We start from the raw sequence: 27,558 nt of genomic DNA, 5'->3' as shown, positions 1-27,558 counted from the left end.
GGTCTACGTGGTTTGTTTAAGCTCTATGGGAGAGATGTACAGCTTGGCTCACATGGGTAAGGGAAACACATGGTATAAATAGCACAAACATCTGTGGCCCTGCAGGTGAGGATGAGGCGTCTCCTCATGTGGTGACCTCACTAACCAATGGATGGAATGGGTCGTCGCTGAGGGGGGGTGCCGATGTGAACCGGCCTCCTCCCTGAGTGGTCCAGACGATCGGCGCTTCCATGTGATGGTGAGTTCCCAATGATCTTTAGAGTAAAAAACAACAGGTAAGAGATTAGAACACGCAACCACCAGCGATGTCAAGACAAGTTTACACTTAAAACCACTGAAAAGAATCCCACAATTCTGTTTAAACAACTGAAAACCATAAGAGCAAATGATGTGGCTTCCATTTGTCCTTAGGGAGGCAAAATAATAGTAAAAAAAAAAATCCATAAAACAATAAAGGAATACAACAAATCATCAAAACAAGTAAATCAAATCAACCCCCAACACAACAACATGGACTGGGGGTTAGAAAGGGTCAGATGTTTAGCTAAAGACCATTTGTTTGGTTTGTTTTGTTCTGTGCATGTCAGCTCCTTGATGAGAAAAGGAAGCAAATGACGGCACAAAAGACTGAAATGATGAGTAAAGAAGACAGAGAAAGAGAAGATGAGCGGACAACGAATAAAAGTAGATGGTGAGTGTGATTGAAAATGGATAAAGACATGGTTTGATGGGCAAAGCCATTATATTTTCAGCCTGGGGCTTTGTGTTACACCAATCAACACATTTAATACATGAAAGTGATGAAGAACATAATGAGAATTTTATGCTGAAACAAGTGAAAGAGACAAGCAAGAGATGATGAGTATGGGTTGAAGGCTAGATGAATCACGGCAGGCTGCAAAAGTCTGGATCTGGCCGCAATTTGTATGTTGAGCAATGAGAGGCAGGAGATGCTGCAATAAAGCTCCAAGCACAAGGTGGAGCGCTATGGCTGCAGCTCCAGAGGGCGAGACATGGAGAGCAACATATGAAGCCAGCAGCTGGCAGAGAGAGAGCAGGGGTAAGGGCAGAGAGGACGGGAGCAGCACGTTCCCATGCACTGCACAGAGACTTTCCTTTCAATGGAACCTTTCCCCTCAAAGACATGAGAAGTCAAAACTTGGTTAAATGGCCTTTAGGTAATTAAAAGCTTTACTATAAAATCCACCTGACATTCTGAGTACAAGCAAAGTAATTCACACAAAATAAAACATCAAATCAGACCAACCATGAACTGTGATAATTTCTCATTAAATGAAAAACCAAATGCCAAATGAAAGGAAGGGGGTTAATTATAAAGAAAAACAAACAACATTAAGAAAACAGAATGGCTGCAGCTTGCGGATGGAAAGTACAGCAGAAAGTCTGAATCACACACCAGCGGCTGGTCCCGGTTGAGCCTGGACAAAGACCGGGCCCTAGCCTCCCTGTGGGGGCTGTAATAGACCCTGTCCAGCTCGTTCAGCCTGCCCTCGCTCAGGGCCCCTTCCCTGGAGTAGTTTCGCGGCCCGGCCTCCCGAGCAGGCCCAAAGTGCTCCCTGTTCCTAAAGTCACCCGTGTGTACCGACATGGTTGCAGTCACTGGGACGTCAGAGAACTCTTCCTCCACGCTGCACTGGCGGGTCAGAGTTCTTTTACGGCCCATGGCCAGTGCCCGCCTTTCTACCGGGCCCTCACAGTGAATGATGCGCACAGGTCCCCGCAGTGGGCTCCCATGAGCATAGTAGCCTCGATGACCCCGGCCTAGAGAGCCTTCTTCCTCACTGCCGCAGTCTAAACCACTGTCAGGACTCTTGGTGTTTTGGCGGTTGGGGCGTCCCAGGCTGCGGTCGTCTGCAGCGTAGCAGTAGCGGCTGTCGGTGAAGCGAGGGGAGGAGCGCTGGCGCTGCAGGTGGCGGGAGGTCTTGCTGGGGGTGAGATGGTTGTGCATGTGAGTGTCCTGGGGGTACATCCTCCGCTGAGTGTGTGGCGTTCCCGGCCGCCCACCATCTTCAAAGCACAGGCGTTGGCCCATGCTGTCCACGCTGTCTGACTCCTCCTCGGCCACCTCAGGGATGCTGTGCAGACGCTTGCTGCGGAGCGACTTCTGCTTCACCACCTCCCGCTGGAGGTCCCAGCAGTCTCTCTCCTCGGCTAAGTCCTGACGCTTGTAATACGCCTTCAGTCATGACCACAGGAGGCAAAGTTCCACAATTTCACAGTTCAGTTAGTTCAATTCAAAAGGTTCAGTTTAGATTTTTGTGAGGGAGAGGGTTGAAAAGTTTTTTGAAGGTTTTAGAACAGGCAGGAAACAACACAGAATGTGAATCAAACAAATGGGGGGAAAAGACAAAATAAAGACAGAATTAGTTATTTGTGGCAATGTAGTAAGACATGCAGACTCATTCCGTGAGGAGGAAATGGCATGCTCTGAACAGGAATCTGCGAAGGCTCAAATATAGAGTGGTAACCAATAAACTGAGCGTGGGCACACAGGTTAAATGTGGAGAAGGAAGGTTTGCTTGTGGGAAATCAGAAATATTCAAACAAAAAGTATGTGACAGGCTTAGTTAGTTCCATGGGGGAGGGGTAAATGAAAACATCAATGTGGATGAAATGAATAAATAAACCTTAAGAAAAAGATAACAACATGAAGCTAAGTGAGTAGAAGAATCAGCTACTCAGGACATAGCTGCATTAGGACAACAATTTCAAATGTGGTGAAACATACAGAACTTCCCTCTATGTGCTCCCAGAAAACAATGGCATAAGCAAATTTGACAGTGCATCCTTATCTATTCCCTTAACAATGTCTAATTTAAATGTATCATCACTATACATATTTTAGAACAGTAATACTTTTACAGACAGGGATGGAGAATGTGCAACAGTGATTTACAAATAGATGGCAATGACAAAGAGGAGATGCTGTTTTGGTGTATTTAAAGAGTCAATACACCAGTGAATACCCCTCATGAACCCCACATTACTGTACAGGTTTAACTGGGCAAAAGCAGGGATAACCTAAACAAATTTGCAGTGATACTGTACTGATTTCCGAGAGCAAGTCCACTATAATACAGAGGACCAATCAGCCACTACAGTACCTCTCACTCTCATAACAAGGCAGATTGGCTTTATATCCACACATCCCCACTGACAGAACAATGAAGACAGGATCATGTACCGACAATGTTACAACACACCTACATTGACAGTAGAAAATTAAACATCAGGACGTGACAGACATAAACAAAAGTGAATATTTCCATTTAAGTACTCACTTAAATGAGATTCCCATATGCACTCGATATGCCATGACCCTTTGATACAGTACATCAAGTATATCAATATTAATCAATTCTAACATTTGACTTTAACATTGTGATACTCCGTCGGTGAGGTATAAAGAGCATCAAAATGCAATGCAAACTGTAAAAAACATGATGCTTTTGGTTTACTGCCTTCCCCTCTCTCATGCTGCACAGTTATGTATACACAGCCATTCCCATGAGCTCAGCCTTGAATGAATAAAGCAGTGCTGGTGGGTCGAGGTGGAGGAGCAGGGTGGGGTGGGGAGGCTGATTCAACTAATGCAAGGCAGGGGAGCTCAACCAGGCAAAGCCACAACCGGCCTGGTTGTAGAGCCTGTGAGAAAGAGCAGGAACCTCTGCAGGTGACAAGGTGACTCCCTCCTTCCCTAAATCCCTGTCCTCCCCACCCTACTCTGTCCTCCCCCAGGACCACTACAGACTGAAGGTGAGCAGTAAGTACCTTAAGAGTGTTGTGAGAGTTGATACTGCGTCTGCGGCCTTCCTCCAGTTGCATCTCAGAGTAAAGCTCTTCCTCGTCCTCCTCCATTATGTCAGACAGGTCAGAGCCCCGACTGCTCTCTGTGTGGTACTCCTCACTGTGGCTGTAGTGGTAATGATGGTGCTGAGGGAGAACCCGAGAGAAAAAGATGAAGCATATTAGGTCGAGATGCACAAGTTCATAACATTACATTCTTTTCCATTTATTCTGGTGCTGGATTATGTGGCAACAGTCAGCAAAGAGATGTGAAAAGTGTCGACACCCCACAGAGACTCAGAGTACCACAGCAGTGACTAGTTAACACCAATGTCACCTAAAGACTCAGACTCCTCCACACAAGTGCACTGATGCTCAGGAAGTTGTGTGCGTTGGTGAAAACTCTTATATAACAATACAACATAGTCTTAAATTGTAAAAAGTACAATTTCAGTTTACAACTTCTTCAAAGCATTTATCTAAAAAAAATAAAGTACAAAAGATTGTAGAAAATAAAAGCCTGTAATACTGTTGCAATCCAAATGGAGAAATACACATTAAGAGTTGCTTAAATTTGATATGACTTGATGAGATATTATTTGATTCAGTTTGATTTTACCTACATGTAGGTAACTGATTCCACATTCTGCCTAGAAACAAGTGATGTGCACACACTGATTGGCTGAGCACAGTTTGCCGTGTTGTCTGTAAAGTACCTGTCTGCCCAACTCTGAACCTCTGAGGAATTCATCCACCGAGGCTCCTCTCCTCCTCGCGTGAGGAGAGTCGTAGCCGTCCTCCTCTTCATCAGAGTTGAGCGGATGCAAGGCGTTACCTCGTTCACTAAAGATATTCCTTTTCTCAACCTGACAAGAGAAATGTTAGACTTTTAGATTGAAAAGGGATTCCAGGTAATGTAGTGTAATATTCTGGTGAAATATCTCGCAAAAAAAGGTTGGGTGGATTTAAATTTTCCAGTTGCAAATGTATATTAGTTTCATAATAGTTTTCAAGAGACAAAAAATCTGAAATCTTAAAACCAATATTTATGTTAATGGATTTTAAATAAAAAAACGTGAACATTTAGAAGTGAAAATATCACCCTGACAGATATTTCTTTTAGCATAATGAAAAATACGATTTTCAGGCTCAGTTCTAGATTCTGTCATAATGTAACAAATTCCCCACGTACCCGGTTACCCTCTGCAAACACTCTCTGGGCAGCTTCCCTGGCCATGGCCTTGGCGATGGTGTTGGGGATGGGGACTCCCTGAGGCTGCGGCAGGATCCTCTGAGGAGAGGGTGATCGCCGTGGCTGGAAGTGTGGCGGCTCTAGGTTGGGTCCACGCATGGGAGGCAGCGGAGAGGGGGAGCGCTCCCAGGGCTGGGCTGACCGCAGGCCCACCTCATGCTCTTTGGTTTCTGGCTCTCTGGCACTTACTAACGTCTTGGACTTGGGCATGGGGTGACGCTGGAAATGAGGCTGGGGATGAGGAGGAGGGTGACGGATGGGCTGTGAGTGCGGCTGTGCGTGGGGCAGCGTGTGGGGCTGGGCTCGAGGCAGAGGCTGCATCTGGGGCTGAGGGTGATTTGGGGGGTACGTTGATGGGTAAGGAGGGTGGGTTTGTGAGTGCACTGGATGGGACTGTGGGTGAGGGATAGGGTGGGGAGGTACAGTGGTTCGGTGAGAGAGACGTGGAGATCCCAAGAGGTTGTGCGGGATGACGGCCACGGGGGAGTCCTGGGACTCTCCTTGAGTCGATAACGTCCTTACAATGACTTCCCTGGCCTCCAAACACTGAATCCTGTTTAACTCCACGGTCACATAGTCTGCTGTGGGGTACAAGACCTCTGCTATCTGCATTCACAGAGGAACCAGAGAGTCGTTACCAAAGGGCAATTCAGAATGTCAGCATGCAAAGCTACTTGCTCTAAATCATACCATCATAAAATCGTAAGTACATGCACTTGTAGCTCTCTTATCTGTTGGCTAAAGAGAGGTACCTGAATTATTCTATATTATCATTATTATAATTATTCTATATTGAATTTTTGCCCCTGGGGGCTGGATATCAGCATTACATCATTTCTCCAGGAGATGGCAATAGAGCACTACTCACAAAGTCACCACTGAGGAAGACAAAGTTTTACCTTTTTTTAAAAACTGTATCTTACAATTGACTTGTATGACATTTGGTACCTTTTGTCCTTTTGTGCACACGGCATAGCCGATCACACTGGCCCCGTTGGAGGTTCCTGAAGGTGTCAGAGGTGGTGGCTTCCATCTGACCTGCAGGACCCCAGGAGTCTGACCACACTGGACTTGCACCTCCTGGGGAGGGAGGGGGGGCCCTGGGGAGCACAACACACACACTGGATAAGGAGAGAAAAAAAAAAAAGCTCAACAGTGGCTGAAGCATTTCCGCCATTTGATCAAAAATGAATGTGCTGACCTGAGTACAATGGACTTCCTGAATTAAGGAACCGTTGAAATAAGGAAAATGTCATTCAAGGGAAACCATGTTACATGTCTCAGTCTAAAGTTCTGTATATTCCCTAACCTTGTGTTATTACCAAGAAGTGTATTGTAAAAATAATGTAAATTAAATTCTAAAAGCGTTATTCTAAAATTCCATGGAAATATAATTTGCCACTGGCATTATCTGTGATGCAATGGGTCACTGACAGTTGAATTGAGTTATATTCCAATATTGTAATTTGTAGGATGATTTTCTTTAAATATTCATAATTATCTCTGTGCAGGTTTGTGGTGTGTATCCCCAGATTCATTTGTATGCATATCGGTCGAAAGATGTTACATTGGTTGAAAAAGCCAAGTTTGCCAACATTCGGCCTTCACTGTATGCACAGCAATATCCTGTTGCCAGATACTCGCTGACAATATTTCATGGAACATCAAAAAAAACACAGTTTGCTATTTCCACAATCTGTCAGCACTGCCTGCATACTAAACAACATACCCATCTGTGCAGTGCTGCTGCTCCCCTGCAGTCACACAGTGAGAGAGAGTGAGCAGATGCAGTCAGCAGTATCTCCGAGCTGCAACGTGCAGCTGTGTGTGTGAGAGTGTGTGTGGCTCCAAAAGTCTACATTAACGCAGTCTTAATCACATTTCTACACTGACTGTCAGCAGTCAACACACAGAGTCGTGGAGCAGCAGCAGTGGCTGTTTGGAGATTTCATTCCCTCTTCTCATATTTAAACTACACCAGTCATATACAACAAGCTCCTCTGAGAACTGAAATGGGCATTTATATGAATGTTTCAGTGGAGCCACTTTCATTGATACTGGAGACAAACAGCGGGCTCTGATTGCTAGGCAGGGTATTGGAGGCTGCTCCCTGTGACTAATATTAATAAAATTGTTGTTATCACTAAGAACTAATGAAGTCACTTGTTTGAAGAGCACATGCTGAGTGTGAAAGCTGAATATAGTGCCTCCAGACGCTGTCCTCCTTATTGAGTCGTCCACCGATAACAAGACTATTTCAGACGCCTCTGATTAACATGTTCAATAGACAGATCATTAAATGAACCCTCGGCGTGTTAGCTCGTCAGCTGCCCACAGAAAACGTCAATTCAAACTTCAGCATCACTCGATTGTTTTTCCTCCCCTTTCTTTCTCTCTCAGACTCTTTCTCGCTCTCTCTGTCCTTCCTGTATCTCCTTTCTCACTTTTTTAAAACTCTTTGAACTCTTTAATTTTCTAAACTGCTTTCATCTTATCCCAGCACCTTACAATGGGAGTCTTGGTCTCCTTTCCGTGTTAACTACAGGTTAAATAATCACAATCCCATTACTCTGAGCACTTTGTCATAGAAAAAGAATCAATGTGACACATATGAACCATGTTTGATCTGTACACATCTGGCTAAGTACATTGTACTTATATTATGACATACTCACACAAAACAGTACCACAAATGTAGCTGGCTGTGGCGAGACTAACTCCTGTTCCATTCTCACTTTAGAAGATTTAGAAGACAGCCAGACTGTGAGACCCAAGTTAATGCTGGCAACAGCAAAGCATCAACGAGTCTCATGGGAGAAGAAATCCCAGAGATCTACGCTCACTATTTACACTAATTTGGCTTCGAGAGACTCTTGTTTCCAGTGTTACGTAGCTCTATTCAGCAAATGGTTCTTACACGATTTCTCATTGCACTTTTCATTTCTTTTTTTTTTTTTTTTTTACCATGCATGTGTCTTATCACATTAATACACACACAAATCCTTGAGGGCAATCTGAAAGTGGCTGGGGAAAAATGAAAATGGCAGAGATGTTTGTCAGGTTTGTAAATGTAATGGGCTTGAAGCATGTGGCTAAGTAAATAAATAGATGGCTGTGTTGGATGTAAATTATCAGATGGCTTTCCTTGTGAAATATAAGATGGCTTTGAAACAGAACAGAATATGAGACTAGAACAGCTATCAGATTGGGGTAACAAGGGTTTATCATAAATACACTTTGCACAAAACTTACAAACTGACAGTATTTGCAGACACTTACAAAACTAAGACTTTGGTTCAGTCTGTGTTCTTATCAATCATCATCTTATCAATCAGCGCCTTTCTGCTAAAGAGCCATACATTTTTCTCAGACATTAAAGGAGGATAAAAGAAGATAAAAAGGAAGTGAATGTTGGACCTACATTTGCCAGGTGGCTAAAAACATGTCTCATGTTCTTGCCAATGTTGCTTTGTGTCTGGTGAGTAAAAAAGCAACCTGTTTGCTAACAAGTTAATCTCAACAACTTTACACCACCCCCAAGTAGCAAAAAAAATCCCAAAATGCATGTTTAGGATCTTTAGCTGCTTTTGAGCTAAATGCTAATGTCTCACAATGACAATGCCAACATGCTGACGTTAAGCAAGTATAATGTTTATCATGCTCACTAGTACTCAACAAAAAATACAGTTAAAGATAATGAGTATGTCTTTAGCATCAGTCTTTCAGGATTTCATCATGAACTTAAGAATTGGGCGAATTAAAAATCTGATGCACTGCTGACGCTAGATGAAAAGTCGGGGGGTGGGGTAACCAAAGTTATTAGAATTCATGGTACAATAATGTTTGTACCATATTTTATGGCAATACATCGAACAGCTGGTGAGATAATTCACTCAAAAACACATATCGACATCACAGTGGTCATTAGTGCCCATAATTGTCTGGGCACTATGGATATCTGAACCAAATTTCATGGCATTATTTCAGTATGGACCAAAGGCGTTGACCATCTGACCAACCAGCAGACCAACATTTCCATCCCTGCAACCATGCTAGCGTGGCTAATAACAGTAGGTCTTGTTATGGCTATACAACCATACACCACATAAACAAAAGTCAAGTATTTACTGAAGAGTATCTCCCTAGTCATTAGTGCCCATAATGTTCTGGGCACTATCGATATCTTGACCAAATTTCATGGAAATATTTCACACCAAAGTCGTGGATACACAACCATACAACTATCTGTGGCTACACAACCATACATCATATAGAAAAAGGTCTCTGCAAGAGTTAAAGTGTGAATGTGAGTAATGCTTTTGGAGGCTGACCTGCAGGCTGAGTGCAGAACTCCACTGAGATTTCCCTCTTCTCTCTTTGATCCATTGGAAGCTGCCAAGGCACCTGATGTGGCTGCGCCACAACTTTCACCTTGTAAACTGTCATGGGCTTCAGGTTGAAGAACTTGTACTTGTAGCCCCCTGCCTTGACCATGTCGTACTCTGCACCATTGAGGAAGATAGTGTGACTGTAGTTGCTGTTGCTGGGCATCCAAGAGAGCTCAGCAGAGACCTGTGTGATGCTGTCCACACGCAGGTAGTAAGGTGCCACCACCACATCCTTTCCCACGAGCAGAGTACAACGAAGCTCATCTGACGGGCCACGATCCGTGATGCTCTGCACTGAGATACGGTAGGTGTTGGTGGCCAGATTGAGCTTTTCAATAAGAGACTTCGTCCTGCCCCCGTAGGGGACACTCATGCGCACCTCCTTATCCACCAAGACATTGTAGCCACTGATGGAGCCCCAGCCTGGTGGGACCACAGGAGGATCCCAGCCAATAATTACACTCTTGGCCAGTTGTTTAATCAGGTTGATGCGGCGGGGATAAGGCACAATGTCTTCACCGACCTCGTCAATGCTGACATCCAAGGTTCCTGTCCCATTGCTGGAAGAGCCCAAGAGGTCCATGCCCAAGCTGCTGGTGCTTAGACAGTCTAGTTTACTGTCAGACAGCAGGCTGCTGATGCCTGTTCCTGTTCCTGTTCCTGTGCCGACCCCCAGTCTCTGAGGCCCCAGGCTACTGTGGTTGAGGTAGCCAGGTTCTTTAGCCACTGTGTCCCTGTGCTGGACAGAAGGTGTCTCCTCATCTTGGACAAAATCCACAAAATTGGAAGGGACGAGTCCTCGCTGTCCATCCAGCAGCTCTCCTGAGAAACACACCAGACATAGTTGGTATTACGGTGTAGTAAGGACAAAACAATAAACAATAATCAAGGCAGGTCAGACCTTCATAAAAGCCATCCTCATCCATTGTCCCGTAAACGTAGAGGTACTTCCCTGCCACCAAGGGGAGCTCTGCCTCAGGATGCTCATTGGGCCCATCATAGGGATTGTAACTATAGCAGAAAACATAAATGAACAAATCAACTGCCACAGTGTTTCTCCCACTATAGTTTTTTTTAATGTCAAACACTGCAAGTCTCTAATATGTATGTCAAGTAAAAACAATTTGCTGAGTTTGCTGAGTGCAGCTTTGAAAAGTATGATGTTTGTTTCTATTTCTTATTTCTTTATTTTGTTTCAAACATGACAGCGCTGACGATAGTGTGGGTTTAAAGCTCTGTCCCTGTTTCACATATTTGTGCATGAGGATTCCAATTATTTTTGAGCTGACAGGTAATTTTCTTTAGAGATAGAAACACTGAATTGTCTTTAAGGCCACAGCCTAAAGCTCTGTGAGAGAAAGCAAATAAACTCAGCAAGATTTGTCCAGAACTTGTCTACACTGAGCAGCCAGTTCAGTTTATTGTAAAGAGGTATCTAAAGGATATTTGGCCTACTCTCTTGATTATCACCCTCTCCTCAGGACGTTTATACTGCGTCACTATGGTTTGGGAGGTCTTGTAATGTTAGCACAGAGCTCCAGCTGACACTTACTTTGAAAATTGACTTAAATCACTGAAACATTTCCAAAGCGCTGTAAGGACTTATTAAAAACTAAAACTATAAAGCATAGTAATGTGTTATTTTTTTTATCTGTGTTCTGTGTTTCAAAAGAAACAAGATCCGCTGTGAATAGAAGGTGAATAAGTGATTGTGTGTTGTGTATACGTACCTGTACCGGGCAATACATAGACGAACCTTCCCTGTGAATCTTGGTTTGGACCTGGTGGTTGAGCTGAGCTCTTTGTCCATCTATAGACAGCAAAAGGGGTATACATTTTTTAAACATCAAATGTTCCCTCTTTGTGATTTCACCATATTTCTTTTGTTTCAATTTTTCACCTCCTGTGCTCTAAAAATATTATGATCAGTCCAGTCCAATAGTCTGTCTGCATGAGTGAAACCAGGAAGCCTCCTGCACTCCTGCTGTGTGGATTTTCTCTTGTTCAGCCCAAACACATTACTTAGATTAAAAAAGCAGCATTTTTTTCCCCCAAAATTGTTTAAAGTGCTGTCTGGACTAAAGCATAACAAAGGTATGAGAGAGGTAACGAATCTAACATCGGGGAGTTGAGCTCATTTAATGGTGTTTAGGAGACTCTAAGTTTGGCTTTTCCACTTTGTGCTGATGGAAATTCACATACCTAACAAAAGGATTTAATTTGGGTAAACAGGCCAGAATAAAGAATCTAAATTATTGATGGTTCTTCTGCATTGTGGCCCCGCACTGTCATCTAGGATATTTAGATAGTCCTTTGTGTAGCTTGAAGAAAGTTGCAATACAACAGGAGCCATATGGGATACAAGCAGACATCATCAGATACCTCAGAGAGGAAAGCCCGTGCTGGGCTGCTGGCTCGAGTGCGAGTGAGGAATGTTGGCTTGACAGAGAGGAGCTCGGGCTTGTCTCCACTGATCTGGAGTGGTCGAATGAACTCGGATATCAAAGACCTGCTTGTTGGAGCCTCATTGCCTGTAGAACAAACAGAACTTCTCTCATCAGATCCTCACATCACAATGTAAGTGAACTAATGTCAAACTTCTGACAAAAACATCATATTACAAAAGAGTTCATTAAGTCTATGCCCAGAGACAGTGAAAGACAGAGAAGAGATAAAGAACAGGGTGCAGAAAAAGAAACATTCAAATATTCGATAACCTACATTGCTTCAAAATGAAATGTCAGTCATTAGAACAGCACTAATACCATCTACAATTCTCACACATATCTAATTGCACCATTTACACTGCCCAAGGTATGGTATCAGTTTACCTGCTTATTATTCCTTAAAGGTTCTATCACTTGAATATATACTATATTTTTACAAATAGTTTTGTTAGGCAGGTATCATTTAGGTAGACAGCTCACTGTGCAGTTTTCAATCTCTTACATTAATTACCGCACATGATTAATTACAGTTTACTAGCAAGAGTTTCATGATAAATACTTCTGTAATTAGCATTTGTGTATTAAAGTCAAAAACAAACAGAGAGCAGGTTTTGCCAGCTAGAGGCTATTTCTCAGTATGATTGATTATTTCATTAGCAGTTCGTGCTTACTGCAGATTAAGTCAGAGGCCTGTCCTCACAGACTTTGAATTTCAGCTGCAAGTTTTTTCACCTCATTGTGAGGGTCCTGACTCCTCTACTAATATGTACGTGTGGAGTTACTGATGGTCTCTCCCATGTGACACAAACATTACATTTATTTGATTGCACAGCACTTAAGTAAGAGTGGTGTCCTATTTATTGACTTCAGATCTCAGACACTTGAAAATATGTCCCCTACAGCAAGAAGCGCCTGGGATATATTAATATTACTATTTTCTTTGCTAATAATACTTATACTTAACTACTAATATATGACCTATAAGACATATTTGAGTGAAAAAATTGTTTGCTTTTGCTTTTTAAGCACTCAAGGTACTACACATACCTTTTCCTAGGGGGGCAGCCAGTCCATTAAGGAGCTGGGACAGGGATTTGTTGGGTGACCCAGGGGATTCACATACAGTTAAGGGTTCAGTGCTGAGGATATCAAACTTCCCAGCCTGGAGCCGGAACTTCTCCAGCTCTTTTGACAGGAGGTTGAACTGTTCACTCTGAGTCCGACATTTCTCCTCCAGCTCGCGGACTTTGGCCTGATGAAGGTGTGGGAGGCAATTCATTGAGAGAGGAGTGAGAGACAGAGAGAGAGAGAAAGATAGACAGAAAGAAAAGAAGAGACAGGCAGGCAGATGGGGAACAAAAGAGACAGGATGGGAGGAAGAGAGAAGCAAAAGAAAAAGAAAAATAAGGAAACCACAGAATGCAGGACTGAACATTTTGCCCAGAGAAATACTAGAGCACACACATATGTACAATAGGTATATGAATATATACCTCTACTGTCTACACACAAATAGAATATGGAATAAAATTTTACTATAGGACTCATAACATTTGGATCAGTCATTACAGAGAAAAACATCTTGAACTGCTACTGACAGTACAGTCTACAAATCACATGCACAACTATAGTACAATTAATGGTAATAATATTGAAAAAAAAAAGGATCTTGCTCAAGGCAGTATGCATAACCCACACTGCACAGTGTCTTAGAGCACGAGCTTGACGATATTCTATATTTCTACTTATTGTCAAGTAATCCCTCAAAAAGACCAAAGTCAATAACACAAACAAGTACTGTCTTTGTGCAGTAGCCAAAGCCTGGTGTAGCCAGTGAGGCACACTGTCGCACTGGCTACCATGTTCCTTCATTATGATGAACATGTGCCCTGTAGTTCAAGTCAATCCCAAATTCTGTGCACGGCCCTGCTGCTGTAAATACGCACTAAAGCACCAAATGTGTATTAATCCACAGCTGAAAATAATTCCCAGCAAATGCACTATTTACGTCTGATTAATAAAAACTACAGTGTCCAGCAGTTTTAGGAAATGACAGATATATGAAAAGATTTATTTGTGAATCTACAGGACATCTGTTTTTAAAGATTTACACTGTCACTAGGAATCAATGAACTTCAGGCTGAGAGCCACATACAAGGTAAGGATGTTGGTAATGGTCTTTTCATGAGATTTGTTAACAATAACAAACATATAAAAATAACATCAGCCATACTTTAAGAGCAGGAAACTTCATTGCACAAACTAACACTGACAGATCAAACATATTTGTTTGGGCAGGAATAATGGAAATTCCAGGTGCTACAGCATGATATCTCAGGTTGAATGATGCAACGCCTCAGCAATCACTTCTCAGTCTGAAACTGACAACAATCTGAACCAGAGGTTCTAGGTTCGGGAGGAAACTGAAGCTACCATGGAATTTTTTAGCACTGCCCAACACACAGCAACACCTGCTGCAGCACTACTTTCTGTGGTGCTCTCTTGAAACACTGCGTCCATTTCATGCAGACTGGTTGTTGCTGGATATAACATGCTGTTAGCAAACAGACGACAAAGGAATTCCTGCATTTGTGGAATAGAATTAGTAAATAAAGAGGTGTTAGTTTTAATAGCATCATACAGTTCTCAGCTGTATGGCAAGTAGACAGTTTTTAAAAAACATGCTGGAAAGCATACATGCAAAGCTCCAAAAGAAAAGGATCACATTCATCACTATTCGGAAATGTGATCCTTTAATATCAATACAGTCTTATACACTCAAACAGCTAATAAATACTGTATCAATCATTATATAGATATAATGACTAATATTTAATTCCTAAATATCTGCAATACACAAAGAATTGTAACTTATCGCATTAATTAAATATTTTCTGCTTGTTCTGCTTGTTTTGTTTGTTCAAACACACACTTTAAAAACATGACTGGTTTAATAAATTTAAATTTGCATGACTCAGTGTGTTGATGGGCTTTGATTATGTGGAAATGAGGTCGGTCAGTGAGGCCCCAGGCATTTATCTTTGATGGAAGTCGATCCGTATTCTGAAACTTTGTGAAACCTTTCATCAATTGTTAAGTGAGTGTAGTTGAATTTTTCTTTATGATCAAGTCAGAAAGACCTCCAGTTTATGCTGTCAGTCATCAAAAAGCCCTCCACTTGTGAGTTTGCTTTGATGGGAAATGCAAAACATTGGTGGTAAAGCCCAAGAAGCAGCTCTGAATTGTTTTGAATTGAAAACCAAGCAATGACCACACATTAAATCAGTTCATAACTGCTGTACGCGTCATGTTACCTTTTACTTTTTGACTACCACTTGTATGTTTAATACATTTTACATCAATTCAAAATTAACATCATGATGAATCACCATACATCCTGGGCCAAAGTAAACATGTGGGGACTGCATACCATATTGACTATAGTGGGAAAGTTGTAAAAAAAAATATCGAGTAAATAAATAAAAGCAGTTCTGAAATACCTGCATGCTGTCCAAGTGGTTCTGTATAAGAATAACACACACCCGTACAGTGAACAGAGATGTAGGAAAGAAATAAAGCACAATTACACATGTGATCACTCATACATATCTTGAAAGCACAAGACTCTTGAAAATATGGGCTGCTTTGACACTCACGCATACATATCACCCTCTTACTAGGCTAATAGAAAGATGAAATGAAAGATAGATAATGACAGCCTGTGTTTGATTTGTTCGCTTTTCTGAAAAAGGGTTCAATGTGTACTTCACAAGTTAGTTTAAAAATATAGTGAAAATATAAAATATATACTCAGCCCAGGATTTGTAATTTAAAAAATGAGAACTGAAAAACAAGAGCACAAAGATTCAGATAGCGAGGTCCAGAAGAGCAGGAAATGGCCCTAGGTATACACAGGTCTGCCCCAGGGCTGACTAGTCCCTTATCCTCCAGCAGCAACCACACACATACACACACACACAGTCAACCCCCCCCCCCCGGAGACCAGACGCTCACCTCTAACAGATGGACAGCGCCTTCATGTTCCTTTTTAGCCTCAACCTGAGCCTAGGAAACACAGGGTGCAGTGTTTCAGTTCACTTTCATTTATATTGCAGTTTAGTTTCAGTTTTTAAACACCAATGAAAGGCCTTGACAAACATAATGGAAACATCTTTTCATTCATTGGTGCTCAGGGTGAAAATGGTTGAAAAGAAAGTCACTCATCTCCATCCACGCAATGTGAAGCAGTGATGAAGGATGAAGCTTCTTTTCCTCATATGTAACATTCACTTGCAGTGCCTTGATTAGAGCAGAAATCAATATAAACTGAACAACCAGCTAAAGATATTGTGTCTTTTCTTACACCATTTTCACCTTTTACATTTTAATGTTTTTTTTAAGCCTGTTTAATTGTCAAAACAGTGAATTACGCAACATGAAACAATTATGTGCATGCAAGAAAGTTAATATGGTAGCTAACATAATAAAGGAAGCATCTATATATCAGTTTCTCCACTTACCTGTGAATACCACTAAACTAACTCGAACTACCGACCTGGGGGTCAGATACAGCCATTTATGTTTAAAATCCCGCAAGAAAATAAATGTTTTATTTTTTCCCCATTCAGTTTTTCCCCAACAATAGAAATCATGTCATTTTCTAGCAAGGCTCATCCCCGAGTTATAACACCAGCTATAGAACTGAAACTGGCTTTTAATTTACTTTTAAAGACATAGTTGACATTGTGGGGAATATGTGAGCTATTTCTTCAACGTTCAGCAAGTTCTCAGCCTCAGAGTGTATACAGAGTTTTTTTTCTATTGAGAGTTCAAGTGTCCCCATAGGAAAGAACAACCTGGCTACTGGCCCCCAGGTTATTTGAGTTTAAGACCCCTAATCAATGTAAACTGTCCTGACATTGTAATCCCTGGTATGTCATACTCCAGCTAAAATCAGATGTCTATTTGTAGCGCCGGTGAACTCAGTTTACTAGGTACACCTAACTAAAACTAACGCAGTCCTGCAATAAATCCTTCTTCATGAAGGTTATAATGTCGTACAGAGATGTGCTTCTCTTATTAAGCCTACTTTCAGTAATATAAATGGGGTAGACAAAATAATAGAAACACATGTCCATATAAGGCAGTACAATTCAACATGACCATAAAGTTAAATCAACTCCTGAAACATCTGAAACAGTTTCAACACAAACTTATAAACAAACATAAACTTTATAACCTTCATGAACGACGATTTACTGCAGCCCTTTGTCTTTGACCGTGGCAATTATTTCTCTTTTTACAATGATTACCTACTGTAGATGGTCATTCAAAAAATGAACATGTTGTCAGGGTCTATGTTTCGATGGTTATTTAAGCTATTTCTAAGTGGCCTTGGTCGAGGCTCTGTGCAAACAAAAATCATTTTGAACTAATTTAAAATTATATTCCATCTGTAATAAATTGAGGAGGCTGGTGTATTCAAGAGGAATACAGTTAGGGTATTATAGAAGAATTATAATTCAAATATAATTTTTCTTATGGGAACTAGAAACATCTGTTGAGAAAAAAAAGTGTTCCACATGAATATTGGCGCATCTGTGGACTTTACAATTTCATCAATCTACTTTGCAGGCAATTAATTTAGGAGAATGCAGAGAGCAGCCAGTGTCTGAAGGAAGATAAGGCAGTAATGAGCTTCTGTTAATGAGAAGCTGAGAACTCTGTGAAAGGCTGACTGTGAAGTTAGAGCAACAGCGACACTGGGGTACACACGCTGTTTCTAGAGAAGGCATTGGTGACAATTCTTATCACGTTCACACTATCAGCAATCTCAGCCTTTGCTCGGCTTGCTTTGACATTACAGTCAGCTCCAGTGCACAGAGGAGGAAGACCGACCATCAAATGGCCTGGGCCAGCATTTTTGTTTAAGCAGGCCTCTAAAAAGTGTCACATCTACTCTGGGTTTTGAATGTTTGATTTGCTCGCTTGTAACAAACAAGAGTGCTCCTGAAATGTTGAGCACTCAGGGTCTGGAGAGTGATAGACAGCTGAATGATGGGCTTAAGAGGGAGAGCTCTGGTGGTGCCAGTGATGAAAATGTTGAGGGGGGTGAGTGCTAAAACCTGTAGAGAGCACTATTCTTTGCTGTGCTCTCTTTAATATAGTCTTTGAGTTGACTTTCACCTTTGTTGCACTGCATGTATCGCACCAGTGCTCAACAAAAAGCTCTTTGACCCATGACACAGGCACAGGCACCGGCTGGGCAAACAAGAAAGCCCCACCCTCGGGTGCTGTGAGTGTTATGTACCCTGAGTTCCCTTACCTTCTGAAGAAGGTCAATCTCCTGCTGCTTTGCATTGAGTACAGCCAAGGCCTGCTCATGCTCCAACTCTAGCTGCTGCCTCCGCTCCGCAGCCTCACGCATATGCTGTCCGCAGGGGGTGCAAGGGTGGAGAGCCGGGGGGGAGGATTGAAGGGGGGAGCATAGAGAGGGCTGCTGTTAGTGGAACTAAAATCCAACGGCACTGAGCCAACACAAAATGCATCTCCAGTCTTCTCCTCCACACTCAGAGACAACACAGGTGTTACATGTGCACACACATCACACATACAGAGGCTGGTTAACAGTGTACTGGTCTTTGAACCCTTAAGCCCAAGAGACACATAAACTATGCCACAGCAAATGTCATGTGAGAACAGTTTATGTCCAATGATCCGCAGAAGAGATCAGATCAAATTTGCACAAAGGTGCTTATGGATGAGGACTAGAGATGCTTTGCTGTGTGAACAAAAAAACTAACATCAATCCACAGTCAGGTTTGCTGCCCCCTTTAGGTAACACAATACCTGTTAGAAGTCTGGTTACTGAGACTGTTTGAAAAGCTGTCCTCAGCGATGTTGTCTTTGCATGATCAATACAGGGTTTTACGTTACATGAAAAGGGTGAGCAAACTCCATAGCGTGCTCACTTGTCTGTGGTCATCCATAACAACAAAAGAAGCCATACAATACAAGGGACTGAATGCTAGGCTCTTCATGATACAATATGCCCGTGTCATCCAGTCACATCACTGCTCCCACTATATGTGAATATTTGCAACACTGTAAGGTGAAAGAAGCAAATGACATTTTCATGCCAGTACAAAATAAGGTCTAAGATAGGTAATGTCATCAAACTTGTAGGTGACATTATCATCATGAAGGGTGACCCCCGTCTCTCTATATCTTCTTCCTCCCCCTCCCGTTGTCACAAAGCCAAACTCTTTGTCCTGCCTCATGCAAAAATTACATTCCACAGTGCTGTGGTCATATAGCCAGGTGACCATTCGTATGTCTGGTAAGCAGCCCACGGATAAAGGGAGAGAAAAGCACAGCCACTGAGGTGGACAGAAAGCATTCAGAATGGGACTGAACAGGACTGCTCCCTAACAGATGGACATAGCAGTGATACCTTATAAATCTAGCTGGGGGGAGAGGGGACGGGGGGAAGGCAGGAAGGGAAGGTTAAGAAGGGTAGGAGAACATCAAAGGGTGGAATAGGAAAGGAAAGTGGGGCAGACTGCTCCAAGCTTCTACTCTTTCACAGCTCCTGGTCAGAACTCCCAACACGACACTGGAAGGCAACAGACATGTCAGGGACATTAGACAGTATAGCGGAAGATAACCAGATGGAGGCAGTGTAGCACAGGTAGGAGAAGGGGTACTGGCAAAGGGTTAGGCTCCATAAAAACACCTGAATTAGGATCCCAGGATAGACGGACTACTAGAACTAGAAATGCACCCAGGTTTGACAGAGAGTCTCTGCCCTTGGAGCCAGCTTCCTCACCTTGAGCACCTGCTCTAGGTTCTCCAGTTTGCCTTGGAGCTGGTTCCTCTCCCACAGGGCTAAATCTCTCTCCTGCGTCACAGCACCAAGGGCCTCTTTGAGCTGGGCATACTCAGACTTCACCTGTGCAGACAGGACAAGCAAGAGCAAAGTGACTGTGTCTGAGAGTGCAGCTGTACTACTCTTTATTTTCTCTGAGTCAAACCAGGCTTTTAAAGTTTAAATCAGATGCATTTTTATATTTGGTTTTCACACTGCCCCAGACTGGTTTTTAGACATTTTAGGAATACAAGCAGGTTCATGTCTTTCTTTTCAGATATGAGAGAGGTCATGTCTTGCTCCACTATGACAGAGGCTACCCATTCGCATTTCCTGGCCTGCACGTTTTCTTCTGCCACCTTAAAGTTTAATGAGGCAAAACTCTCCAAAGTCTCCACCCTCTTTGTTCAGTGTGGCTGTGGTCAGATATAGTGTTCATCCTCTTGACACGGATGGAAATGGATAAATGGATGGATATTTTGGACATGTACTGCTCTATTTTTTGTTTTGGAAGTAGTTCAGTGCAGGTACCCAGCCTGGGTTTATGCTACATAGAGATGAAAAAATGTCCCTTTTGCAGTTTTCTTGTGTATTAAGTTTCGTTTGCATTCAACATTCTTCATCAAAACACACTGTAAGAATCCAACCAGTGTGTGATCAGTGTAGTATAACCTGTAATAAAACCATTAGCAGGAATATGTATCAAAGTGCAGTGCAGTGCTTGTGCACAAGCACAAGATACAAACAAAATGGCCACTCATTCATCAAACATTGCTACTTGCGGTCAAAAATACCACAGTGTACCTTTAAAATCTGTGCCATCAGTTTTATCTAATCAGACCAGGTTGTCAATAATAAAAACCTATTTCAAGATCTTCAAATTAAATGCATCACTGCAGATTATAATAAGAGTGTCATCACTACAGAGTGGTGGTATGAAAAATCACTGTAGCAAAATGACACATTCACTGAATAGCACTGGCAAAAATTTCACACTAAGGAACTAAAGGTGGAGGAGAGGGTGTTACAGAGGCAGCATCTCACAAAAATAACTACTTGTTAGGTTGTGTCATATATCCAGCCGTCTATGGTGCTATTTCACATCAAATACAGCCAGATTAACTTGTGACATTTGCAGCAATGACCCAACTAACAGTTTGCTACTGTTCATCTTTTCGAGGGTGGAGCAAATGTCAGGAACAACCATTCAGTATAATCCAATCCAATAACACCACACAGTCTCCAGGCTGACTACAGCACTGAATCAGTGGCTCTATGATGCAATATCAACAATTGAACATAATAAAGGTAAAGCTGTTGCTTTGGACTGAATTCAATTGTACAACTGTTCCTATTTTTCTGGTATTCAGTGTTGGTTTTAAGCACCAGAGTATAAAAAAAGATTTGCTTTAATGCCACCCAAAGCATTCCAAGTATTTAAAACCACAGAAGTTGTTACGGGCTAGACGTGGGAGCTGGCTGGTTTTACTGATAAAAGCATTTAAATGTTATTATAATGCAAGAGTAACATAATTCACTGACTCCAATGGCTGTAGACCAAAACATTAATAAATTATTCATGCTTCATTGTTAACCAAGCACTAAGCATTCAATGGAATGAAGCAATTGCACATTTTATTAATACTGCACATCAATTCAACACCAATGAGCTCTGCCATTATGAGCAATATCTGAAAAATGTGACTATTTGTATTCCTACATATTCTTCATAGTTTGTCTCCCACAGATCAGTTGTATTGTTTCTTAAGAGGCAGTATTTTTCAATCAGCCTTTTGAAAGCCCTAAATCAGCAGTGACATGATGGTTCCTGTAGCCACAATGTGGTAAAGCCCCTTCCTCAGAGCAGCCATGAATGAATAATGATTCCTCCAGGAGGGCGTTTCAACAAACACCAGCAAAGCAAAACACAAACAGAAACTAGTGAGTCTGCGTCTGAATGGCCCACCTCCATGCAGTGAAAACTACCTGCATGGATAGATGGAGAGACTGTCAGACCTAATGTAAACAGATCAAACAAAACTATATTGGATTCTGCAGAAGCAGGTCAATAGTCTATTATAGGCAAATAATAGTTCTTTCAGATACGATAGGAATCAGAACACAGGGGTGTAAGCGAGGGCTAATATCCGCACTGCCCTGCAGAGTGCTGCTCTCATATCCGTCAGCGTGATAACAGTTCAGGATAGCTGCTCCAAGAGACACCCCAGTCCTGATAAGACATCAATAACCAGCATTCTGCCCTTCTTCAACCCCAACAGCAACGACCTGCCAATCAGCTCCTTCAGGAAATTGCCTTTCTGTCCATAGAGAGGGGGCTTGTGCTCTTTGTTTGTTGATCCACTTTGACTTTGTGTTATCAGCTCCAAAGGCCTTTGAGGTCTTGGGCCTATAAGGAAGGTGAGGATGTTTTAATAGACTTGGAGGCTCATTGCATGCATTGATATGCTGGAAGGTGGAAAACAGCTCCATTTATCCAGCATCCTAGGGCCATTTTGGCTTAGTTATAGTATAACCCAGAAAGTCACCTGATGAATGTAAGACCAGTGAGGTTCTGGTCTAGGACAAAACAACACTGAGAGTCTGCAGCCATGTTAGCAGCTCTGTGAGGCTGTCCTTAGGCATAGTGGTGCTCTGTGCAAAATGCTAATATAAGATAACTAACATTCATAAAATGACAATGCTAACATTTAGCAGGTATAATGTTCACTATCTTAGTTTAGCACTGAAAAAACATTTGCTGAGTAGCACTAAACAAAAAGTGAAAAACTGAGGCTGATGGGAATCTCACTATTTTAGTCCAGTCATAAACCAAAGTACTGAACAAACTGAAATTTTGTCCTCGTCCTGACAACGCTAAATGAAAAGTTAAGGAATCACAGAGGTTACCATAGTTCACCCTGAGGGGAATATGAGACTTTACCACATTTCCTGGCAATCCATCCAATAGGTGCAGAGACACGTCACTAAAAAAAAATCATAGGATCACCAAAGTTCATCCTCAGGGCGCAGGGAATGTCTGTATGAAATTTCATAGCAATCCTTCTGATAATTGTCATGATATTTCACTAAAAATAAATACCAAAAGGTCAACCTCATGGTGGTGCTACAGAAAAGGTCAGAGGATCATCATTGTCACTGGGATTCATCCTCTGACAATGAGTGTGTGTACAAAATGTAATGGCAACCTATCCAATAATTGTTGGACCAATGTGGCCGACCGACCATTAGACCAGCAGACCAAGAGACCAACACTGTCCTCCATACAGTCATGCCACTAGGATGGTTAAAAATGTGTTTTAGATGTAGTGATAGGACAGATAATGAGGTCTAAAAGTCAAAATCATTACAAATGTGAATGGAGTGCGCCGAGATCTATACAGCAAAAGTCAAAACAAATGCCTTTTTGCCTCTTACCTTCTCATACTCAGATGCCTTGTGACTATTTTTGAACAACTGGAGGTTCAAGTGCTTGTTCTCCTGGAGGAAATCTTGAAGCTCATTCTCCTAGGCAAAAGATGGAAAAAGAAAACAGTGTTTAGAACACAGTAAGTCACCATGATTTGACCAGACCACAGCACTCAACACAGCGTTTTGTTAGCGATAGCCTCTGCATTATTCATCTAAGGAGACTGCTCGAGGTTCTCTAGTATGTTCTAGAAAGCACTGACTAAAAAAAGCTGCCTTTTTAGCCACTGCAAGTGGGACAATAATAATGTTAGCTTTTATATCAGCTTCTTTAACATACTGGAATAGATGTAATAAAAAAAACATTTATACTCTTCACCTCTCTCAGTGGATGTTAATCAAACATGCATTCTTTTACCCTGCAAACCACAGCCACACACACACTCATAAAAAGTCTCCTTTCTCCACTCTTTCCTATCAAGTGTCTACAGATGGGAGAAAAAAAAATGCCCTCATTGCAGAGGAGGAAAACTTAATTACATTCAATCAACAGTCATGAGGCGTGCCATGGATGCAATTTACAGTATCAACTGGAGAGTTCTCTACATACAGCTACAGCAGCATATAGGCCAAATGTTACTCCCGTCAGGAGCTAAGAAACACGGTGGCTCATACATGATACATTTACAGTAAATACAGTGCTTCTTAATGGCTGGTGATGGCGTGCTCGCTCCTGCTACCTTATGTTTTACTTATGAAGGATGCTTTAGAGGGCAAATGGAGACAGGGGTAAAAAAGTGACACACATGCAAGAGTACACATGTTAACAGCCTGGAAAATGCTTTGCAATTTTGTTTCGCTGCAGAGATGCTCACAAAGCCTCATAAAACCAGCATGAGTTCTCTGGTAAATGCACACACACAAAAAAAGGTGCTGGTAACGGCAATAGGCCTTTTTCACAGTGGACATTTTGACACGTCACAGTAGGAAAATCACAGGTGTAAATAATAAAATGAATAATGGCTGAATTCACTTAGCTGCTTCAGTTTAAGGGTTTGTGCATTCTGGCTCAGCATCATGGCTCACCAGGACACATGAATAGAAAAGGTCCATTGTAAGTGTTATCAGTAACACCAGTGCTTTTCCTACTATGACAAGCCAAAATGTGCGGTGTGTTAAAAGAAGTAAATGATAACTACATTAAGCATCATTAATTGCTATGAATATCTTCTGACATTGCTATTAGTTATACTGTATAGATTTAGATAAAGATAGCCTTTATTAGTCTCACAGTGGGGAAATTTACAATGTATATTTGTATACTTCTCCATGACAATTTTGGACAACAATGAAAATGAACTGCATGTGGACATTAACCCCCAAGGCAAGATTGGTACTGGTGCTAGCACTGCTAATATTAGCCACACTTGGCAAACCAATGTGACATTGGTTGCGTGCGAAATCACTCATTCATTCACTACTCCATACTCACTACCCTACCGCTGGTCATTTTCTCTGTGTCGTGTGTCTTTCTTACAACATCAGCGCAATGCATGATGGTATGTATTGTCAAGTCAAGTCAAGTCAAGTCAAGTCAGTTTTCTTTATATAGCACCAATTCACAACAGATGTTCTCTCAAGGTACTTTGCAAATAGAGGAGGTCTAGACCTTCTCTTTATAGTAATATTTGACATTGTGGAATACTATGAGTCCATTATAATGGGTAAAATAATTCTCACTATACATTCAGACAGCACTACAAAATGGCAAACTCCCTATATAGTGGACTATTATAGTGAGCGGTAAGTGATTTCGGACTCAGCCATTGTTTACGTTAAATTACGTTACGTTTTCATTAGGAACATCCCTAATCCATACTATCTCAAATGCTACTACTACTACTACTTTACCCTTACTCTACTGCTGCTACTCACAACTTTTAATAATAATGATGATAATAAATTCTGACATGGGCATGAAGTGTATTAACAAAGTGCACAAATGCACACCATAGAGGAGAAATACTGTGAAGGACAAACAGCAATGAGTAAACAACAGCCTGAAGACAGAACCACAGTCACATCTGAGATCTGCTGTTTTTCCATTAATTTCATCTCCCTCACATCCCAAAAAAAATGTTGGCATTTCAACCTGCATCAATTGTGTCCAGTCAATTTTAATGCTTCCCGTACAAGCACTAGATTGCATTGGCATTCCTATTCATATCCATTGATCCTTCAATTCAGAGCTAATGTGGGCTGGCTAAGCCTCCAGGTGTTCATTCTGAAGGACAAACAGCTACTGAAAAAACAGAGAGCTCACATTTTACAGTATGCATGCACAGAGAGGAGAACAATATAAAAGAACTTTTGAAGTTTAAAGCTTGTTGTTCATTTAAGCACTTTAACATGACTGCTATCCTCATTTAAAATCCTTTTTGAAATTTGGATGTGATAGCACACACATAGTGGTGCAAACCAAATTGTCTTGAACGCGGGGAATCAGCTGTTTCTTTGTCCTGTATTGTTGGCTCGTTAACGCTTTAAACAGATCAGTATACATCATAATCCCTTGGCAAGACACATTTTCATGGAGAGCTGTAGAGCCCAGTGATGGAGACAATTCCAGGCAGGGTGCATTGTGGCCTGTATTGAGCTGCCTCCAACATTATTCAGCTGGAAACATGAGATTTTCTGCTGCTGTTTGAGATTTGCTTTGAGTACTGACACCTATGTACACTTCAAATGTACACAAGATAAATTAATTGATTAATGACTTGTGATGCTTTTAGAGACTGGATAATAGCAAATAATCTATTATATATCCTATATTCAATTTTTAATATTACAAAAATACTATCTAGTGCGCAAAAAGACAAAAAAATCTAAAACAAATGAACAGTTGAAGTCTTCTATTGATTCTTGACAACCAGGATAGTTTCCTGAATAATACACACTGGAACAATAAATAAGGTTTGCTGCAGAGTACCTGGGTTACTCCTGTGTCTGAAAGCAGTGCAGAGGCAGTCGTGTATTTGGTCCAGACTTGGGCTGACTCAGCCTGGTGTGCCACAGCTACGTGCTCAATTTCGACAAGCCTGACAGATGAATCAACTCCGCCATTTAACACATGAGCAAATATTTCACCCACTTACTCCCTGTTCTGTAGAGTCAGTTAGTGTAAGCAGCATCATTTGCTCTTGTTCAGCACAGCCAGCCCATCACTGCTATACTAACGATCAGCGAAAACATTTCATCCTTGGTTCTTATTTCTTTGGGATGACCATCTGGATTAAAGAAGTAAACATATATTTATTCTTGACTACAGAAAATTCGGAGCCCAGCAAGATGCTCTAAATGTCTCAAAAATATTAAAGTGTGCAGCTGAATTGTACTAATTTAAGCTGCACTGTCCAGTGTATAAATAATATTATTTCCCTTAGACAGGGCATGTGGTCTTGCACACCACTTCCTCTTCAGCATCGCACACTGTGGTATACATGAATAAACAAATCACAAACATAAAGTACAAAGCCAGGTTGCAAAACCTTTATAGGACTAATCTAAATTAACTGCACTGTGTAAAACAAACAAAAAAAAAAACAAAAAACAAAGAGAGATGAGAGTCTATCTTGAAATTGATGTCTTTTTTGCTTTTGCCACATACAAAGCATGTCGTGTGGCCAAGCAACGAGAGATGCCAATCACGCCTTTGACAGAAGGTGTTTGTGTTTACAAACAGCTCATAATGAAAGCTAAGCCCACCACAAAGACTCAGCATTTCACAACTGCTACTGAGCTACGTTTGAGAGAACAGCTCTGCAGTCCAGTCCTTGGACTTGTTGAGTCTGCCTGCTGTCTGCCTCAGTATTGATGTTCAATTAGAACCATCACATATTTGAGCGACGCTGGCACAGCTAATGCTTGTCGCCATGGTAACAGACCTTAAATGCTTGTGGGGGCATACTCTGCTGATGGTCTGTAGTTATACACCCGATACTCAGGAAGGTGGAGGTGCCAGATGGCTATGCCAGTGTTTACTGTCACTCACACACTCAGTCAGACTATGTGTTTATATACACGACAGCTGAACTCACCAGGAGGGGACATGGCGTTAATACCAGCTGGAATTTCAACATTTGGAAAGAAAAATCAGTGCATATTCCTCTACAGACTGTCAGTGTTTGATAAACTGGGTGCTCTAAGTCCACCAGCAGAGCAGCTGCACTGAGTTGCTAACAGCTGCACGTAATTCTGTATGTTCCCCCTTTACTTTAACCTGAGAAGGAGAAAAACAGAGGACATGGAGAGAGAGAGAGAGAGAGAGAGAGAGAGAGAGAGAGAGAGAGAGAGTGAGAGAGGTAAGCCAGT

The 27,558-nt window shown here is 41.7% G+C and overlaps 1 protein-coding gene across 23 annotated transcripts in view; it reads right to left on the bottom strand.

The window, feature by feature from the left end:
- The window catches only part of rimbp2b (RIMS binding protein 2b), a 71,317-nt gene that overhangs the window by 10,882 nt on the left and 32,877 nt on the right, over positions 1 to 27,558 (bottom strand). For 13 of the 23 annotated variants that reach the window (XR_011691592.1, XM_071482310.1, XM_071482315.1 and 10 more), the window contains 15 exons: positions 23,197 to 23,286; positions 19,723 to 19,845; positions 18,220 to 18,324; positions 15,909 to 15,959; positions 15,395 to 15,415; positions 12,942 to 13,146; positions 11,830 to 11,978; positions 11,178 to 11,257; positions 10,349 to 10,458; positions 9,391 to 10,269; positions 6,008 to 6,180; positions 5,000 to 5,665; positions 4,524 to 4,673; positions 3,793 to 3,954; positions 146 to 254 (listed from right to left, as the gene is read on the bottom strand). Coding sequence is in view for 22 of the 23 variants with exons in the window: in XM_071482310.1 (XP_071338411.1) it covers positions 146 to 254; positions 3,793 to 3,954; positions 4,524 to 4,673; positions 5,000 to 5,665; positions 6,008 to 6,180; positions 9,391 to 10,269; positions 10,349 to 10,458; positions 11,178 to 11,257; positions 11,830 to 11,978; positions 12,942 to 13,146; positions 15,395 to 15,415; positions 15,909 to 15,959; positions 18,220 to 18,324; positions 19,723 to 19,845; positions 23,197 to 23,286 (3,073 nt within the window). In the remaining variant the exon portion in view is untranslated. Of the gene's footprint in view, positions 1 to 145; positions 255 to 1,417; positions 2,198 to 3,792; positions 3,955 to 4,523; positions 4,674 to 4,999; positions 5,666 to 6,007; positions 6,181 to 9,390; positions 10,270 to 10,348; positions 10,459 to 11,177; positions 11,258 to 11,829; positions 11,979 to 12,941; positions 13,147 to 15,394; positions 15,416 to 15,908; positions 15,960 to 18,219; positions 18,325 to 19,722; positions 19,846 to 23,196; positions 23,287 to 27,558 lie in introns of all 23 variants that reach the window. The other 10 variants (XM_071482311.1, XM_071482331.1, XM_071482332.1 and 7 more) reach the window with 4 other exon arrangements.

This window comes from Trachinotus anak, unplaced genomic scaffold (assembly GCF_046630095.1).
Source record: "Trachinotus anak isolate AG129_WGS33_773 ecotype Australia unplaced genomic scaffold, CSIRO_AGI_Tana_v1 ptg000008l, whole genome shotgun sequence".
NCBI lineage: Eukaryota > Metazoa > Chordata > Actinopteri > Carangiformes > Carangidae > Trachinotus > Trachinotus anak.
Note: the sequence above shows the minus strand (reverse complement) of the source record. Positions and strands in the feature narration are given on the sequence as shown.